Source organism: Puma concolor, chromosome A1, assembly GCF_028749965.1.
Source record: "Puma concolor isolate L17-30 chromosome A1, mPumCon1.1.hap2, whole genome shotgun sequence".
Lineage (NCBI taxonomy): Eukaryota > Metazoa > Chordata > Mammalia > Carnivora > Felidae > Puma > Puma concolor.
In genome coordinates this window covers 99,718,366-99,736,674 of record NC_141667.1, presented here as the reverse complement: position 1 = coordinate 99,736,674, position 18,309 = coordinate 99,718,366, and the positions used below count along the sequence as shown (strand labels likewise).

At 44.3% G+C, this 18,309-nt stretch overlaps 1 protein-coding gene across 1 annotated transcript; it reads left to right on the top strand.

Annotated features, from left to right (window-relative positions):
• Nucleotides 1–415: 415 nt before the first annotated feature.
• F2R (coagulation factor II thrombin receptor) lies at nucleotides 416–18,095 on the top strand. The gene is made up of 2 exons (XM_025925052.2): nucleotides 416–722; nucleotides 14,930–18,095. The coding sequence occupies exons 1-2, from the start codon at nucleotides 635–637 to the stop codon at nucleotides 16,123–16,125; spliced, it is 1,284 nt and encodes a 427-aa protein (XP_025780837.2). The 5' UTR covers nucleotides 416–634; the 3' UTR covers nucleotides 16,126–18,095.
• The last annotated feature ends 214 nt before the right edge of the window (nucleotides 18,096–18,309 follow it).

Sequence of the window (18,309 nt, the reverse complement as noted above, 5' to 3'; positions counted from 1 at the left end):
AGTTCACTGCCGACGCCTTTGCTCCCCAGGAGGGTCATGAGAAGCCAAGGCAAAAGCTCCTGAGGCCGCGCGGCCCTGTTCCGAGGACCCCGCCGGTCTGAGTCACTGAGAGTTTGTCGGGTCAAAGGCGCCCGGAGGAAAAACTGTCTCGGTTAGATTCCCCCGCCGGGCAGTGGCCGGCTGCCGGGACCGGGGCAGGGCGGGGCGCGCGGTGCAGCGCACCGCGAGAGGCCGGGTCGCCGAAGCCGGGGACAGCGGAGCGGCAGCCGAGGGGCTCACGGAGAGGGGGAGGGGGAGGGGAGCGTGTGGCGGGCGGCCAACGCCTGGACGCGCACACTCGGCGCCGGGGGGCGCCCTTCCCCGCTCGTGCGCCTTGGCTCCTGCGCTCCCGGGTTCCGCCCCCCGCCTTCGCCTCCGCCTGCGCCCTCGGAGAGCCACCGCACACGCCACCAGACACTCCGGCCAGTGGGGCGACGCGGAGCGTCCTCCCTCTATCTCCGGGCAGTGAGCGCTCTGCCCGCCCGCGCGTGCGCCCCGGCGGGCGACTGGACCCCGCGGCGAGAGGGAGAGCGCAGGGAACCCGAGCCGCTCGGAGGCGGGGCCGTCTGCCCGAGCCGCGCGGAGCCTCGGGACAATGGGGCCGCGGCGGCTGCTGCTGGTGGCCGCGGGACTCAGTCTGTGCGGCCCCCTGCTGTCGGCCAGCACCCGAGGCGGCAATTCCGGTGAGAGCTGCCCCGGTATTCCCTCCCTGCTCGTTGTGGGCCCGGCAGCCAGGGACCCCGCGGGAATGGAGCGGGCGGGAGAGGGGACCGAATGGGTACAGGCTGCGCTTTCCCCTCGACGGCGGTGCCCTTGGCCGCACCCTTTGTCTCAGGTTGTTTCAGAAGCCAAGCAGCTATTTGAGCTGAGATCCAGAGTCTCCCCCAGTCAGATCCCGGCGGGGATTATGAGCCATGCTCCTTTGCACTTGGTTTCGGAGGATGCAGCCTTCTGGAGACGTGGTGTTGGATAGGGAGGAGGAAGAGGTGGTCACATTTTCCTGGGGAAGCCTGAGGCCCCTGGCCCCTCGTTGCTTTTGTTGCCACTGTGTGACCTGTTTCTCCCAGGACCGCTCCAAAAAGAACGGGTCTTGGGTTGCTCCACCAGTCTACGTTCTGGCCTTTTCAACATAAAGTGGAGACGCGCTCCCGCTGAAGTTTTGTTTTGCTGGAATTGTTTCTCTTGCACATATTACGGGCGAGGAAAATGGTGTAGAGAAAAGCTAAGTACTGGGGACTTTTAGTAGAAAATCAATATCAGCAGCTTCTGACACGGGCCGTGTGTATGGGGAGGTGCTCATGGTGCGGAATGTATGGTGATAACAGGATAGCCACAGGATGGCAGTGGCAGCGGCCTCAGTGATGGTGCTGGTGGCTGGGAGGTTTTGTTACCCAGAACCCAGTCTTCCAAGTGAGCTGAGGAAAGAGAGATCCTCTCCCCAGAACCTGGCTCCCTCTGACACTATGGGAGTTCAGTATTTCTGTTTCTGGCATGCTGCAAGGAGGAGGTTGCTTACCAGCATATAATTCTCGCCATTAGTGTGTATTTTTAAGTATCTGGCTACTTGACCAAATAAATGTATTTTCCAAACGCCCCTCACCCCTAAAAAGCAGGACAGAGAAGTTGTTTTTAACTGGTGAAGACACTAGTTTGAAGCTGAGGGGGGAAACAATGTTTCAGGTTCTTCATAGCGATAGTACTTCATAAGCTTTTAGCCCCCTCCCCCCCATTTTTTTTCATGTACAAACAGATTCTAGGCGCCTGGGTGGCGCAGTCGGTTAAGCGTCCGACTTCAGCCAGGTCACGATCTCGCGGTCCGTGAGTTCGAGCCCTGCGTCAGGCCCTGGGCTGATGGCTCAGAGCCTGGAGCCTGTTTCCAATTCTGTGTCTCCCTCTCTCTCTGCCCCTCCCCCGTTCATGCTCTGTCTCTCTCTGTCCCAAAAATAAATAAACGTTGAAAAAAAAAAAAATTAAAAAAAAAAAAAAACAGATTCTAGCTGGATTTCTTATGGGTAACAGATTGTGTACTTGACATTGTTTTCACACTGGAACCTAGTGTAGGTGCATCAAGAAAAAGGTGGTGGGGTGCCTGGGTGGTTCAGTTGGTTAAGCATCCTACTCTTGGTTTAGACTCAGGTCATGATCTTAGAGTTGTGTGATCGTGCCTCTGATGGGGCTTCTTAACAGGATGGAGTCTGCCTGGGATTCTCTCTCTCCTTCTCTCTCTCTTTGTTCCTCCCCTGCTCGAGTTCTCTCTCTCCCAAAATAAATAAACCTTAAAAAAAAAGAATAAGGGGAGCCTGGGTGGCTCAATTGGTTAAGCGTCCGACTTCGGCTCAGGTCATGATCTCACCGTCTGTGAGTTCGAGCCCCATGTTGGGCTCTGTGCTTTCAGTTCAGAACCTGGAGCTTGCTTTGGATTCTGTGTCTCCTTCTCTCTCTGCCCCTGCTCACTCACTCTGTCAAAAAATGAATAAACATTTTTAAAAAAATTTTTTTTAAAGAATAAGAAGTGACAAAAATAGTGTTTTCTCTGCTCTGCGTCTTTGCTCAGGGTGAGTTTGGACACGGTGCTTTTGGGAAAAATAAAAGCTTCAGATAGAGGCCCAGTTTTGCAGGAGCTAGCCAAGCTGCTGTGGATAACTGGCATTATCTCCTGGGGTGTTTGAGGAAACATGGAGAACTGAGCCTTGTGTGTGGTATTACATGTGCTGTATTATGTGACTTTGTAATTTTATTTTGGGACAAGTTGCTGAGAATACAAATTGTTGTTTGTGATTTGGATGGTAGTGTTGGGGACAAGTTTATACAAGCGCTGACCCACTGTAGTCACCTTTCCTCGCAGTGGCCTCGGGGGAAGATTCTTGGTCTCTGTTAAGGAGTAAAGTTAAGGCTGCTGTTTGTGCTCTGCTTTCTTCCTTATGAACTGAGAAGGTACATGCTAAGATGGGCTAGCCGGTGTGGGCGGATAACTGAACACACACACTGGCTCATTTGTCTACAGTGGATTCTGGAACCACTTGGGGAGGGAAAGAAAAAGGGACGCCGAGGGAGGAAAAGGAGCTCAGGCTAAGCGTCCTATTCCTTGTCAGACCCTGGGTTGGGAGGCATATGCACTTCAAAGTATCTTAATTTTACCCTGTCAGAACACTCGGTCAAGGCAGATGTTTATCCCGTTACCATTCTGAAACTAAGGCTCAGAGGCAGTATACCGAAATTCCAAATGGGGGAGGGGGCCCTGCATGCAGGAAATAAGTGGGGCTTTGTCTTTAGAGAGTTTAAATCACTAATAAAATCAACTAAAAATAGGTCTGCTTTTTCTTATCACCGTTCACAGGCAGCTCTAAATAGTATCTGTCATAACCGCTTGTATGCAATCGGAGGAACTGTGAGACCCCAGGCATTGGCAAGCCCTCCAGGCTGGCCCTGCCCACCAGTTTGAGCTTTCCTGAAGCTCTTGGGACTTTTTGTCCCCACTCATGTTGGCATTTCCTGCACTGTCACTATGTGGGTATCTCATCTCTCCAGTTAAGATTATAAACTTCCATTTATCCCCAGGGAGTCTAGAACCAGTGTTCATTCAGCCGACATTTATTGAGAAATTCATGAGTTCATTAGCTGGTTTACTTTCCTTTGTCCATGCGATGTAAGTGACATGACTTGCCTTCATTAAAGAGGGCCAACATCCAAGGGGCGATGTTTGTAAATGTTGTGAGGTTCTGGAGGGTGAAAGGGTTCGAGAACAGCTGATGGTGACCATGGTAGAGGGGATTGGGTGGAAGATTCTACATGCTGCCCAACTGCCCAGAAGGTCAAGCCCAACTCCTTAGCATAGAGTGAGGTGCCCCTCCCCTTGCAGGATGGGTCCCCACCCTCTATCCAGCCTCCTCTTTACATAACCTGTTATATTACCTATATTTCCCCCAGCCCCACCCTCCACTTCCTCCTCCAAGGAGCTCTGCTTTCTCTGGCTTCTATCCCCCTGCCACTCCCTCTGGCCAAAATGCCCTCCCTTACACCCCACGTATTCACATTTAATTAAAAACAGCCACTCTGTATCAAGCACCTACTATAGCAACATCTTGCTTAGGTTCTTTACATACACTTTCTTGTTTATTCCTCATGACAGTCCTTTCAGTAGATGTCATCTCCATTTTACAGGTAGGTAAACAGACCCCAAATGGTTAAGTCACAAGTCTAGCAAAAAATGGATCTGGTATTTGACCACAAGCCTGTCTTTCCTAAGTTCTGGCTTTCTCTATCCGGCCCCTCCCCCGCCCCCCCTCCCCATAGAGAAGAAGACATCCAGACCCCCTGTAGAGAAGAGTAACTCTTAGGTTCTCCAGAAAATCTAAAGAGAAAAGTCTGCACCCCATTGGTCTGTAGCCCAGGCCTAGCACATGGAGGTGTTTAGGGAACATTGATGCTTAGGTTGTGGTATCCTACCATTTACTTTTGCAAACACGTGATAAGACAGGCCGTAAATGCATCCCTACTCATGAATATGCTAATTAATTGGCTGTTACTGAGAGACTGTGATCTTAAGCCTAAATAAAAGGCACAAAATTGGACACTGATTCTACCCTAAGCAGACCAGAAACCTCTGTAAGATTGAAAGCCAAATTTCTTATGAAAAGCAAGAGTCGCCTTCTACTCTAAAAATCTACCTAAATTAATTTCTTCCTTCTCTCCCTCCCTCCTTCCCTCCTTCACTTTTTTCATCCCCTATGCCTTTGACGTTTATTTTTATAGGACATATAGAGATAATAGGTTCCCCCTAAATTAGTCCACCCTTCCTTTGTGTGAGGGAATGTTTCTGAGGAGTGGGGGCCCCTTCTCAGGAATATTCTCATGTCCTCTCTGCTGGATGCCTTTGCACCCCTCTCTCCATCTTTCTAATTCAGTATTTCTCAGCCCTTTATGTCTAAATGGATTGGTGTGCTGTGAACCCTAACTTGCACTTTCTCACCAGCTCTGAATTTGCTCCTTTTCCAAAATGCTTCTGGCCAGCCGTCCTCCCACTGCCCCCTCTGCCCCTTCCCCCTCCCTCACTCGGTTCATCTTTGTCCTTGTCACCCTCACACACTGGACCTCAGCTGAGCCTTAAGTGTGTGCAGTTCCACAGAGACAATGGAATCCCCAAGACCCTTGGTTTCTAATCTTCCCCGCTCTCCTCTGTTTAGACACACATTCCTCTTTTCCCTCAGAACTCCATTTTCTTTCTTTCCTGTATATTTTTAAATTGAGGTAAAGTTTACAGAGTGTTAAATTAACCCCTCTAAAATATACAGTTTAGGGGTGCCTGGGTGGCCCAGTGGGGTAAGCCTCCAGTTCTTGATTTCGGCTCAGGTCATGATCCCCCAAGTTGGGCTCTGCACCACAGTGGGGAGCCTCCTTGGAATTCTCTGTCCTTTCTCTGTGCCCCTCCCCCACTTGCATGTGCGCGTGCTCTCTCTCTCTCTCTCTCTCTCTCTCAAAATAAATAAACATTTTAAAAGATAATAAAGTACATAGTTTAGTGGTATTTAGTACATTTACGATGTTGTATAGCCACTACATCTGTCTAGTTCCAAAATATTTTCATCACCCCAAAACAAGCCCCTTAAACCCCCTTCTCCCCCCAGCGCCTGGCAACCACAGATTTGCTTTTTGTCTTTGTGAGTTTACCTCTTCTCTGCATTTCTTTCTTTCTTTTTTTTAAAGATTTTATTTTATTTTTTAAATAATCTCTGCACCCTACTGGGGGCTCGATCTCACCACCCTGAGATCAAGAGTCACATGCTCCACCAACTGAGCCAGCCACGCAGCCCTCTTCTCTGCACTTTGTATAAATAGCATCATACAGTATGTGGCCTTTGGGTTCTGGAGGACTCTCCTCTCACTAGTTTTCAGGCTCCCCTGTGCTGTGTATACTTAGGAAATCAGGAAGAGTCATGAGGAACCACAGCCTTGGTTTATTTTTTACTATGAGGCTGGTATTGGTTTCAGCATTCAGAAATTTGTTTATTTCCCTATTTTGAGGTTTCTGTCTTTCTTCCTTTTGCCTTCTCTTGTTTATACCCAGAACTGTCAGAGCAAATAGCTCTCCCCATGGGCCGAGATTGTTTTTTCTGGGTATGAGCGTCCAATTCCTCCAAACACCCTTTCCACACTGATCCTGTGATGGTATTTGCAGAAACCCTCTGAAGTTACAACCTCCATTTCCTCCACCCCAAGGCATCCGATGAAGTTTTGTCACTTCAAGGCCATTACAGGCCTTTATGCATTCTTTATTTACTTTCAAAAGAACCAGCCTTTTGACATAACAGGAATAACCTGTAATTTGCACTTGAAAACAAATTTACTTAATTTTAAGAAAGGACCTTATGTAATCTGTATTTCAAGTCCATGATGAATTAGAAGTCAGGTATTAGGGTATTGTAGAATAGTGTTTTCCAGTATTTTCTTTTTTTTGCTAACAGTAAAGACTAAGAAATATACTTTTTATTGTGACACAGTAGTTGTGTGTGTGTGCAATAAATATGCATGGGCAGTTGTGTATATACATAGACATGAAATAAAAGTTCTACTGAACTGTACTCACCTTTACCATGTGCTATGAAGTCCAGTATTTCCTACAGTATTCTACTTTTTCAAATGCTTGTTAAGCCTTCTAAATTGATTTCATAACCATTATCAAGTCTCCACCATCATGTAAAGCATAGTGTAGCAGGCTCAGTGTATTGTCCCATGGTTAGCAGAATTGACAACCTTACTTGTTTTGTGAGAAGAGTTTGCTTTCCACGAAGTGCTGTTCATGATAGTTTCTGTCACAGTCTAGAATCCACATTGTCTGAGTTCAGGTTTACAGACTGCAGTAGGACTTGGGCGGGTTTGGGGACGGAGGCAGCTTAGTACCAGGAGGAACTGATTATTAACATCTTTTAGAGTGAATTAGTTTTCATTTTAGCTTGTTTTTATAGAGAGCAGTGTTCCCAGGACCTGGAACTCAGGGCTTCTGACTTTTGTGACTAAACAGGCCGGAGGAATGGGAAAAACCAGGGAATCAGAATTGTTCCCAGAGAGGCCTGCTAGTGTCCTAACCCCCCATGTCAAGCCCTGGCCTCCAGGAGGCTCCAGCCTAGGACCCCACCTGCTTCTCTTCTGTCATCTTTGTGCCTGTTCTAGCTTTGAGTGCCCCCACATTGAAATTTTCTGGTTGCTTTTATCTCGCGTTCCCCTGTAACTCCTCTCCCAGCTTCGTCTTAAGTTTGCTCTCCTGTGCTTCCAGCTGAGTCTCTGCCCCAGGGATGTGGGATAGAAGGGAAAGCAGCCCCTGATACTCGCAACCTTTTCTAAACCTTGCAGTCAGTGCCTACCTTATTCTACCTTTAATTCTGCTTTTCTCATAGCAGAGACTTTTGTTCATTGCTGCTTTTGCTTCTGCCCTATCTTGAACACTCTTTTAAATTTTTTTTTTTTCAACGTTTATTTATTTTTGGGACAGAGAGAGACAGAGCATGAACGGGGGAGGGGCAGAGAGAGAGGGAGACACAGAATCGGAAACAGGCTCCAGGCTCTGAGCCATCAGCCCAGAGCCCGACGCGGGGCTCGAACTCACGGACCGCGAGATCGTGACCTGGCTGAAGTCGGACGCTTAACCAACTGCGCCACCCAGGCGCCCCTTGAACACTCTTTTAAAGATTAGTTTTTCTGGAATGCTTGGGTGACTCGGTCGGTTGGGCATGCAACTTTGGTTCAGGTCATGATCTCACAGTTTGTGAGTTCGAGCCCTGCATCAGGCTCTGTGCTGACAGCTTGGAACCTGGAGCCTGCTTCCGATTCTGTGTCTCCCTCTCTCCCTGCCCCTTCTCTGTTCACACTCTGTCTTTCTCTATTTCAAAAGTAAATAAATGTTAAAAAAATTTTTTTCAAGAAAAAAAGATCGGTTTTTCTGTTTTGTCCTTGAACATCTCTGTACTACAACTGATGTGTCTGTGAGAACTAGGTTGTTAGCATGTGATTGGTGTGTAGCCAAGGTCAGCAGGACTCGTGAATTCCCAAGCAGTGATCAAGAACATCATCAACTTAAGTTACATATTCACCTGGTCATGTACCGTCTGCTCTAGTTACAAGGAAGGGCACATTCATTTGTTTGCTGAAAAGGTTAGAGGAAAGTAATTATACTGTTTTAGGAGTAGGTCATAAATCTCAGGTCTTATTTTTTTATTATTAAGTTTGAGAGAGAGAGAGAGAGAGTACAAGTGGGGGAGGAACAGAGAGAGAAGGAGGGATGGAGGGAGAGACAGAGAGAGAGAGAATGAGAATCCCAAGGAGGCTCCACACTGTCAGCGAAGAGCCTGATATGGGACTTGAACTCATGAACCGCGAGATCATGACCCGAGCCGAAATCAAGAGCCAGCCACTTAACCACCCTGGCACCCCTCAGGTCTTTTAAAGAGACAGGGTAATGCGGTATGGTTCAAAGGGTATGAGCTTCAGAGCCAGGAAGATCTAGGTTCAAATCCTGGCTCCTCCACTTCCTGTGTGACTTTGGATTAGTTACTTAGCCTATCTGTGCCTCTGTATATTGTCCATACAACAGGAATTATAATACTTATCTTGTAGAAATGTTAGAGTTACATGAGGTAAGTCATGAAGTACCTAGCACAGAGTAGGTGTTCAACACATGTTAAGTGTTTTTCATAACAACTCCTCCATATTCCAGAAAAGCCTTTGAGGAGTTGGTATTGCATGAATTCATTAAATGTAAAACAATGTTCATTTACACATTCATGAACTTTTTTCCCTTCAAGACTAAAATAAAAGGAAAACAAGCAAAAACCCTTGTCCTTAGTTTCTAGGAGTAAGTAATTATGCATACAATATTTGTTGTTCCTTTTTTTTTTTTTACCTTTTATTATGAAAACTTTCAAACATACCCAAAAGTGAACAGTATAATTATTCCCCATATTTTGTTTTACCTACACCTCACTTTTCTTCCTCCCCAACTGAACAATATTAAAGCAAATCCCAGACACATACATCATTTCATCCACAAATGCATTGACATATATCCTCAGAGATAAGAACTCTTTTTTTTATGTATAACCATAACACCATTATATCACCTAAAAAAATGAATATCAATTTTTTGATATCATGCACTATTCAGTCAGAATTCAGATTTTGCTGATTGTCTCATAAATGCCTTTTTACAGTTGTTTTGTTTGAATCAGGATCAAACAAAGCCAACCGTTGCATTTGGTTGGTATGTCTCTTAAATCTCTTTTACTCTGTAACTGTTTCCCCTCTCCTCCTTTTTCATGGCTGTTTATTTTTCAAAGAAACTGGGTCATTTGTCACGGAGCCTCCCCTGCCCGCTGGATCCGGCCAGCTGCGTCACATAGGGTTGGTTGTTCATCGTGCCAATCTGTCGCCTGCATTTTCTGTCACATGGTAGGTACATCAGCAGGCTTGATCAGATTCGGGTTTGGATTTTTGTAAGACTAAGTCGGCAGTGGTAGTGTACTTCTGATGCATCTCAGGATTGCCTCTCTTTTTGTGATCGTGAGATTACTCAGTAGGAGAAAAAAAGAATGAAATCTTAAAAAAAAAAAAGATTACTCAGCCAATTCAGGCATTTGTTTGCTTGCTCCGGCTGTTATGAAGTTTTCTATCCACCTCTCATCCAGTGGCTTTAGTGACCACTCCTGATTAGACTGAGTCCCTTTTTTCACCAAGAGCTTCCAAACGATGCTTTCCTAAATCTGTTATTGTTTCTGTGTTTGTGAGCTGGAATTATTTTATAAAAAAGAACCTTCTCTCATTGACTGTTTTGTTTCCCTGAAAATACAATTTATATAGAAAAGGCAGGGTAAATGCTTGAATCTTGCTTTTATTTACCAATTTTTGTACAGGGTCCCCTCATTTCCTCCAGAGGTGACCAAAAAGGTTTCATTTTCCTTTGAGGATCATTATGAACTCCTGGATCTTAACATATATGACATATTTCACATGTTTTAAGTCACTCTTGTCATTCATTATTCTTTTGGTGGTCAATTGTCACACCTTGGCCAGTGAGAGCCCAGACTCCAGAGTCGAACCTGACCCTAATATTCTTTTTTTTTTTTTTTTTGACCCTAATATTCTTTAAAGAATAGAGATTCAGCTAGTGTATTTCTTACCCCACATCTGGAACTAGCCATTTCTTTCAGGAGCTCTGGTTCTTTATATTGGAAAATGGTGTGTATTTGCATTTGAGGCAGTAGAGTATTCCAGTAATTTTGCTGTTTGTCATTTGATGGAATTAATATGTTTCTGTTAATTTTCCATCAACTTCTTCTCTACTTCTCTTTAGTCTGTAGTGTTGATTCACTTGTGGAGAAGTGCAGGGTACAGCTGTCCTGCTCTGTGTGGGAATGTGGGCAAGGTCCTGAGACTTCTGCTTTGCTAATTCCTACAAAGCAAAAGCCCTGTAGGCCGGAGCTCTGAGTCAGAACCAAGGCTGGTGCTTCAGCGGAGGCTGGCATGGTGTAAATTCCAGGATCCCAAGGGACCTCGGTACCGCATCTAGTCACCACTCTGCTTCCACGCTAGATCTCATCAAAGATAAATGAAGCATGGCCTGACTTTCTCCAGAGTTAGAGAGTCCATATTTAAGCATTTAGCAGTGTGCTGTATTGAACCACAAAATGACTCTAGGGTCATGTAAGAGAAACCTAAATTGAGTGAAATTTAGCAAGGAGTATGAGAACTGATTTTAGGACTTGAGCTGCTTTTTGTGTGTTTGAAACCATAGCTTAACAAAACCACAGATGAATTGAGAGAGCGTTTGGCACACTGACAGGCGCTTTCTCCTTGACCTGTGAGCTGTGCCAGGATGGGAGAAAAAGGGAGATACTCAAACTGAATTTCAGCCTAAGGGGCTTGAGTTAGTTGGATATGTCTATTTATTTGGAATTGGTTTTGTTCTTTCTTTGGTGCTGGTATATACTTAAATCAAAATTTTTTTTCCTGACATTTTTTAATTCCAGAAAAACCAAAATATCAAACCTATAGTAGCAAGAAAAGGTGACGCCTTAGGTAATGATATTTAATCAAGGGATTATGCATTCCTCCTGGGCTCCAGCCTGTAAAAATGTCATGTCTCAGTGGGTATAATGTTTCCATTATAAACACCATACTGCCTAAAAAGACCTAGCCAGGGAAGAAATTTTTTTAAAGCAAATACTTAATGCCAGAGTACTAAACATAGAGTAAAACCCAACAACAGTTTTATTTTCAGATGAAGAGATAGTGTCTAAGAGGCTTAGTTATAAGTGCTCAGTAGTTTTCAAATTATGTCATTCCTCTAGGTAATGTCTGAATTCGTACCTGTCTGTGCGGGCCTGTGTGTGTGTACTTTTTCCCTCCATGCATGACAGAAGTCCTTAATCAGGCCAACTTTCCAAACTGCAGAGTAAAATTGTGTTATCTTTAGGTTCTTCTGGGTCAGCTTTTTTTTTTTTTTTTTAAGTTTATTTATTTTGAGAGAGAGAGAGAGAGAGAATATCCCAAACAGGCTCCGCACTGGCAGCACAGAACCTGACATGGGGCTTGAATTCACAAACTATGTGGTTATGACCTGAGCCAAAACCAAGAATCGGAAGCTTAACCAACTGAGCCACCCAGGCACCCCGGGTCAGCATTTTTAAGGACACTTATCTTTGTGGTATTAAAATACCAGAACCCATTCATTCTTTTCCTTCAGTTCTGACTTATTCATTATGACCCTGAGGTAGCCTCACATCCCACAGGGGCTATTCTTACTGGTGTTAGGCCTCCCTGTGACTGGGTCAGTATGCACACAGATGAAGTTAGATGCATCACAAAGGGAAGAAAGTTATACTTCCGGAAAAGGCTGTGAATTTGAAATTTGATTTGCATCTCTGAATGCTGGGGCTATATACTTTACAACCTGTTCATGTTCCTCATCACACTGAAAAATTAAATATTGCTAAACAGTAGGGAAGAGGTGCATAGATTCCATTTTAATTTAAAATAATTGAGAGTAGGGGCATGTGGGTGGCTCATTCACTTAAGCATCCAACTCATGATTTTGGCATAGGTCATGATCTCACAGTTTGTGGGATTGAGCCCCCCATTGGGTTCTGTGCTGGCAGTGCAGATCCTGCTTGGGATTCTCTCTCCCTCTCTCTCTGCCCCTCCCCACCCCATGCGTGCATGTACTCTCTCTCTCAAAATAAATAAGTAAACTCTAAAAATAATGAGAGTAAGCAAACAATTGAGTCTAAAAGCAAGCTTCCCTTGAAGTGAAAGGAGGATGATATTAATTTCTTACACTGATTAATTTTTATAGTTTACAAAGTTACCATATGTCCTAATTCACATGGGATGCACCTGGCTCCAGATTTGTAGGCCAGACAGGTATATGAATCCCATTTTTATGATTCTGAGACTGAGTTCGGAAAGGTTAAGTGACTCCTCACAGAGCCAATATTAGAAGGCAAATCTGGGAATAAAAGCCAACTTAAGGAGCACCTACCATGTGCAGGATGCTAGAGATTCAGATATTCATAGGAATGGTTTCTTACCCTTGAGGAATAATCGAGACATACATGTTTTCTCAGAAGCTCATCCCTGGAGACATTTGTCCTTCCTGGTGACAGATCTCCCCTTCACGCCAGGCCACCCCTTCACCCTCAGGGGCCCACTTAGGACCTTGCTGAGGTAGCCTCACCTCAATCTTTCACCTCCAGTCCCTGTTCTCCTCTAGCTGTGCTCCTTGTTTTAGAAATAGATGCCAATTGATGGTATTTTATTTTCTAGTTCTAGAATTTCCATTGGTCGATTTCTTTGCTGATAGTTCCTATTTTTTCATTCATTTCAATGAAATAGTTCCCTTTAGTTCATTGCAACACATCCTTTAAAATCCTTATCTGCTAAGTCCAACATCTGGATCATCATGGGATTGGTTTCCACTGATGATCGTTTTTCTTAAGACTGGGTCACATTTCTCTGATTCTTCTTGTGTCAGATGATTTTGGATTATATCCTGGACATTGCCATTCTACAGACTCAGGATTTTGTTTTATTTCTCTGAAGAATTGTGGTGTTTTTGCTGTAGCAGGCAATAAATTTGGTTGGACTCAAACTGCAAACTCTCCATCTTGAGCAAAAACGCCGCTTCAGCTCTTCTGTCTTCAGCAGGGCTGCTTTTTACACTTACATGTACGTGATTCCAGAGTCAGCCACAGGCCAGGGCAAATGCACATTGGAATTTAGGACTCCCCTCTCTGACTTTTTTCCTTTCTAGAATTCTCTCCTCACTTGCCAGTGACTAGAATGGCCCTGAACTCTGTCCTCTGGTTCTTCAGGCCGGAAACTGGGTTGTTTATCTCAGTTTTAGCTATCTTCTGTGCCACTGATTTTGGCCTTCCCTCAAGCTAAACAAGAACGTCAAGAAAACGAGAAAGTCACTGGACACCATCCTTTCTTTCAATATTCATTCCTCCTCTCCCCAGTACTACCTGATGAACCTAAATGCCTTCAGGTCATTGACTGGAGGGAGACAGAAGGTCAAGAGTTTGTAATTTTTATCTAAGGGATGGTTGGGTCCGGTGGGACACTATCTCTTCTGTTACATTATGCCTCTCTCTGTAAGCGTTTGTTTGCACAAAGGGTCCACCACTGAAAGATGAGAACAAAAGTTTGACAGTTCACTGTATTTATCAATTTGTAGCCAGATTTTAAGTCTCTAACATCACTTCTCAGGGACCTGCATGTCCAGCCATTGTTGAGGCCACTTTCAGTGATGGAGGCTTTGCCCTTCTTCCTCTGTGGTTTCTTTCCCAGTTGTCAGCTTCCCAAGGCCCAACAAAGGCTCTTTGTCCATGTCTCCTGACTGGCAGAATTTTAGCCGAAGCTCTCCAGAAGGAACAGCTGGTGGAGTTCCAGCAGCTCAGTGTGGCCATTCTTTGATGAACACTTTCATTGGGTGCTTTTGGTAGAAGATGATGGTAAAAGGAGGGAGTCTGCAACTGAGCCTTTATTTTGACTTCTGGTTGACACTCAGAAGAGCCTGGTTAGCCTGGCATCGGCGTTGATGCAGGTAGCATTCTGGAACTCAACTGAGGAAGGCCATCAGCCCAGAATATCTGCTCCTCTACAGACCTGCTCAGGAAGGAGAAGGAAGATGACCTAGGTGGTGTGCACCTTGTGGTTATATTAGAAGATGACCCAAAGGACTGTGGTTTGGGTCCAAATGTGATGAGACATTTGGGACATCCTACTATGTAAACAAACTGAAGATAGTAGAGGAAAACTCCTGTCACATGGACAATGGCCATGGAAATGGGAGTCCTCAGTCCTACTCTGAGTTTGGCTCTAGCTCCATAACTGAGGAAGTCCCCTCACCTTCCTGCAGATGTTTCCATTGGGAAGGATGGGTTTCAAGGGGTGTCTGCAAACTAAATGGAGAAAATACACACACGAAGGCCTGTGGAGGAAAACGAAGTCATAGAGCCTGGGAGTGATTTGTTTATAGAGACGGCAGGTAGTGTGGAAAAGAACGCCGCTGTTTTCCTTCACGTCAGGCCCTCATCCTTTCCTGATGCCTTCAGGGTATATCTCCGAAAACATATCATTCCCCTCTGTCCTTATTTTCCCCCCTCTGTCATTCTGAAGAGCAGAGTTTTAAGTGTTTGCTTGTGCCAACAAAAAATGCTATACAGTATTCTGAGTCAGCTAATTCCCTGATACGATCTGTAACCCATTGTGCATTACTTGCTCTTTACCACTCTCCTAGTAAGAACACAAAAAATAAAAATAAAATGTACTCTCTAGTTTGCCTTTTTAATTTGTTCTCTTTGTTTTCTTTTCTTTCTTTTTTTTTTTTTTTTTTTTTAAGAGTCAAAAGCAGCCAATGTTACCTTGGACATCCGGTCATTTTTTTTCAAGAGCACCAACGACAGATTTGAACCATTCCCACTGGAAGACAATGAGGCGAAAAACGGAAGTGGGTTCCCTGAAGACAGATTAAGCTCCATCAACAGAAGCCATCCTCTTCAAACACCGTCCTCTCTGCCCATCTCGAAAGATGCCTCAGGATATCTGACCAGTGCCTGGCTGACGCTTTTTATCCCCTCCGTCTACACTGGTGTGTTCGTCGTAAGCCTTCCTCTGAATGTCATGGCCATCCTCGTGTTCATCCTGAAGATGAAGATCAAGAAGCCTGCTGTGGTGTACATGTTACATCTGGCCACAGCAGACGTGCTGTTTGTGTCAGTACTCCCGTTCAAGATCAGCTACTACTTCTCCGGCACTGATTGGAAATTTGGGTCCGAGATGTGTCGCTTCGTCACTGCAGCATTTTACTGTAACATGTACGCCTCCATCATGCTCATGACAGTCATTAGCATTGACCGGTTTTTGGCTGTGGTGTACCCCATCCAATCCCTCTCCTGGCGCACTCTGGGAAGGGCCTCCTTCACTTGTTTGGCCATTTGGGCTATGGCCATCGCCGGGGTGGTGCCTCTCCTCCTCAAGGAGCAAACCACCCAGATGCCGGGGCTCAACATAACCACCTGCCATGACGTGCTCAATAAAACCCTGCTCGAAGACTATTATGCCTTTTACTTCTCAGCCTTTTCTGCTGTCTTCTTCTTTGTACCGCTAATCATTTCCACAATCTGTTACGTGTCTATCATTCGATGTCTTAGCTCCTCCGCCGTTGCCAACCGGAGCAAGAAGTCCCGGGCTTTGTTCTTGTCGCTTGCTGTTTTCTGCATCTTCATCATTTGCTTTGGACCCACAAATGTCCTCCTGATTGTGCATTACTCATTCCTTTCTCAAGATGCCATGGCAGAAGCCACCTACTTTGCCTACCTCCTGTGTGTCTGTGTTAGCAGCATAAGCTGTTGCATTGATCCCTTGATTTACTATTATGCTTCCTCTGAGTGCCAGAGGTACCTCTACAGTATCCTATGCTGCAAAGAAAGTTCTGATCCCAGCAGCTATAACAGCAGTGGTCAGTTGATGGCAAGTAAAGTGGATACTTGCTCTAGTAACCTCAGTAATAGCATATACAAAAAGCTCTTAACTTAGGAAAAGGGACTGCCAGTTAGTTGAAAAGAAAAGATTAAAAAAGTGAGTAACCTGAGGATTCTATTATTCCTTGCCAAAAAGGTATTTGTGATCAAAAGCAACACATCTATAATTTGCATGCCTCTTTCTTATGAGAGCCATTAATCATATCTATTAGTTATAGGAAAAGATAACAAGAATAGAAAACAGTGTTATTCTAAGAGTATTGCCAGTGCTACAGTAATAACTGAATGTCATTTTTTTATATATTTATGTGACTTACTATGTATGTGTGTATGTGCATACATACACGCACACGTATTTGTATCATTTGGTGTGCAGTATAGAATAGGCACTTTGAAACCCTGTCTTTTCCCCCCCCAGGAAATAAACCCTAGTTTTCTGATTTTATGTGCAAAGTTTAGGTTGGTGGATGAACGTCTGAAGATGTTCATCAATAGGGAGGGATTCCGTGGTTTGGACTCATACGGCTTTTGCAAATAAATGTGTTTTGAAATTGTTCAACAGCAATGTTTAAGTTATTAAGGGATAAGACTTAGCACTATCTGTGTGTAGAAAAGGTTCTACTGTTTTTCATTTTAAACGTATCAAAGTTTGAATTCTTTAGATTATGAAAACAGATAGATGTCTCACGCCATCTGTATGTAAAGCAAGAATGAGCATAGGTCCCACGAGTGGCCTTAGGTTGGCTTTCAAAGCAGCCTGCCCCGGATGGAGGACTCCAAGCAATAGATACAAAGCAGGGCCATTTCAGACACGGACTGGTCACAAACCCTCCAGCTGAGCCTCCCAGAGATCAGAACCAGGGCCACCACCGTTACTTTCTCCTCCTGCGGTTCCCACAAGGGCTGGCTGTGAACTCTCTTGTCTATTAGAATTTGGCAAAGTAGGTTATACTATCCCAGGAGATAATGAACGTAAAAGACTTTTCTCTGCCCGTTTTAAGAATAGAGAAGGAGGTCCCATTCACTTCCGGCAATTATCTCACAAGGACCATTCTCAGATGGAAACACTCATGGAGCAAACATGAACACATGTTGTGTGCTCTGGGCACAATGATGGGTGCTGGGCATACAGAGTTGACTGTGACCGAGACCTGCCCTCAAAAAGAACAAAGTAGACCAGTACAGGGTGTGGTATGTGTATGATAAGTAAATATGTCCTTATCTAAAGAAGCTTTTTTAGCCCAGTGTAACCATGCAAGTTTCATACCAGCAAGGATCGTCAGTTGAAGAACTTTGAACATTTTGGGCTACTGTTTCCAATGGTTATAACTTCAGATGAAAACATAACACAATACAGGAATTACATTTTTAAAAAACAAGTCTTCCGTTCTATGCTGGTTGAACACTATTTATTTACAAATGTATTCAGAATTAAAAAATTTTTAAAGAATCATTTATGCTAGTTTGATGAGAAATAATAGGAGAAATTAAAACTGACTTTGAAATCTAGGAAAATTATTCTTTTTTTTTCCATTTACTTTTTTTTTAAGAGTTAATGAGATGATTTTAAAAGCATTTTTTAACCCCATGATTCGTATCAAGTACAGGAAATCCTCATGGATTTGACAAAATAATTTGAAAATTACTTTGAAATGTATATTTTTTCCTTATGGAGCAATGTTGGCCTTTTAAACAAAAAAATAAAACAGTTTCAAGGCAAATGTTTACCTTTTCAAAAGAGCAAATGCTTTCCAAATGCCATAGAATAATTTACATGAAAGAGCATAATGTAAGGATAAGCTAACATCGATTTTATTTTTTTAGCATGGGTTTTATTAACTTAGTTACTATATTTTATTCAACTCAGTGGAGATTGTTTATTCAGTCTGACATATTAATATACCTCTGACTTTATATGACTATCATTACTATGTTATCATTGTGTACTTATGTCATTGTTTTTATGTTTTCTGTTTTTAAAAAAATGTATATAACATATTAATAAACATCAAAGTTTGCTTCGTATTTGTTTGGAATAAATTTTGACTGTATCTACCAGGGTCCTGGCAGGAAGGCCAGTCTTAGGGCTTAGCTGAACAGTATTTAATGAAGAGGCGATGGGGGCGCCTGGGTGGCGCAGTCGGTTGAGCGTCCGACTTCAGCCAGGTCACGATCTCGCGGTCCGTGAGTTTGAGCCCCACGTCAGGCTCTGGGCTGATGGCTCAGAGCCTGGAGCCTG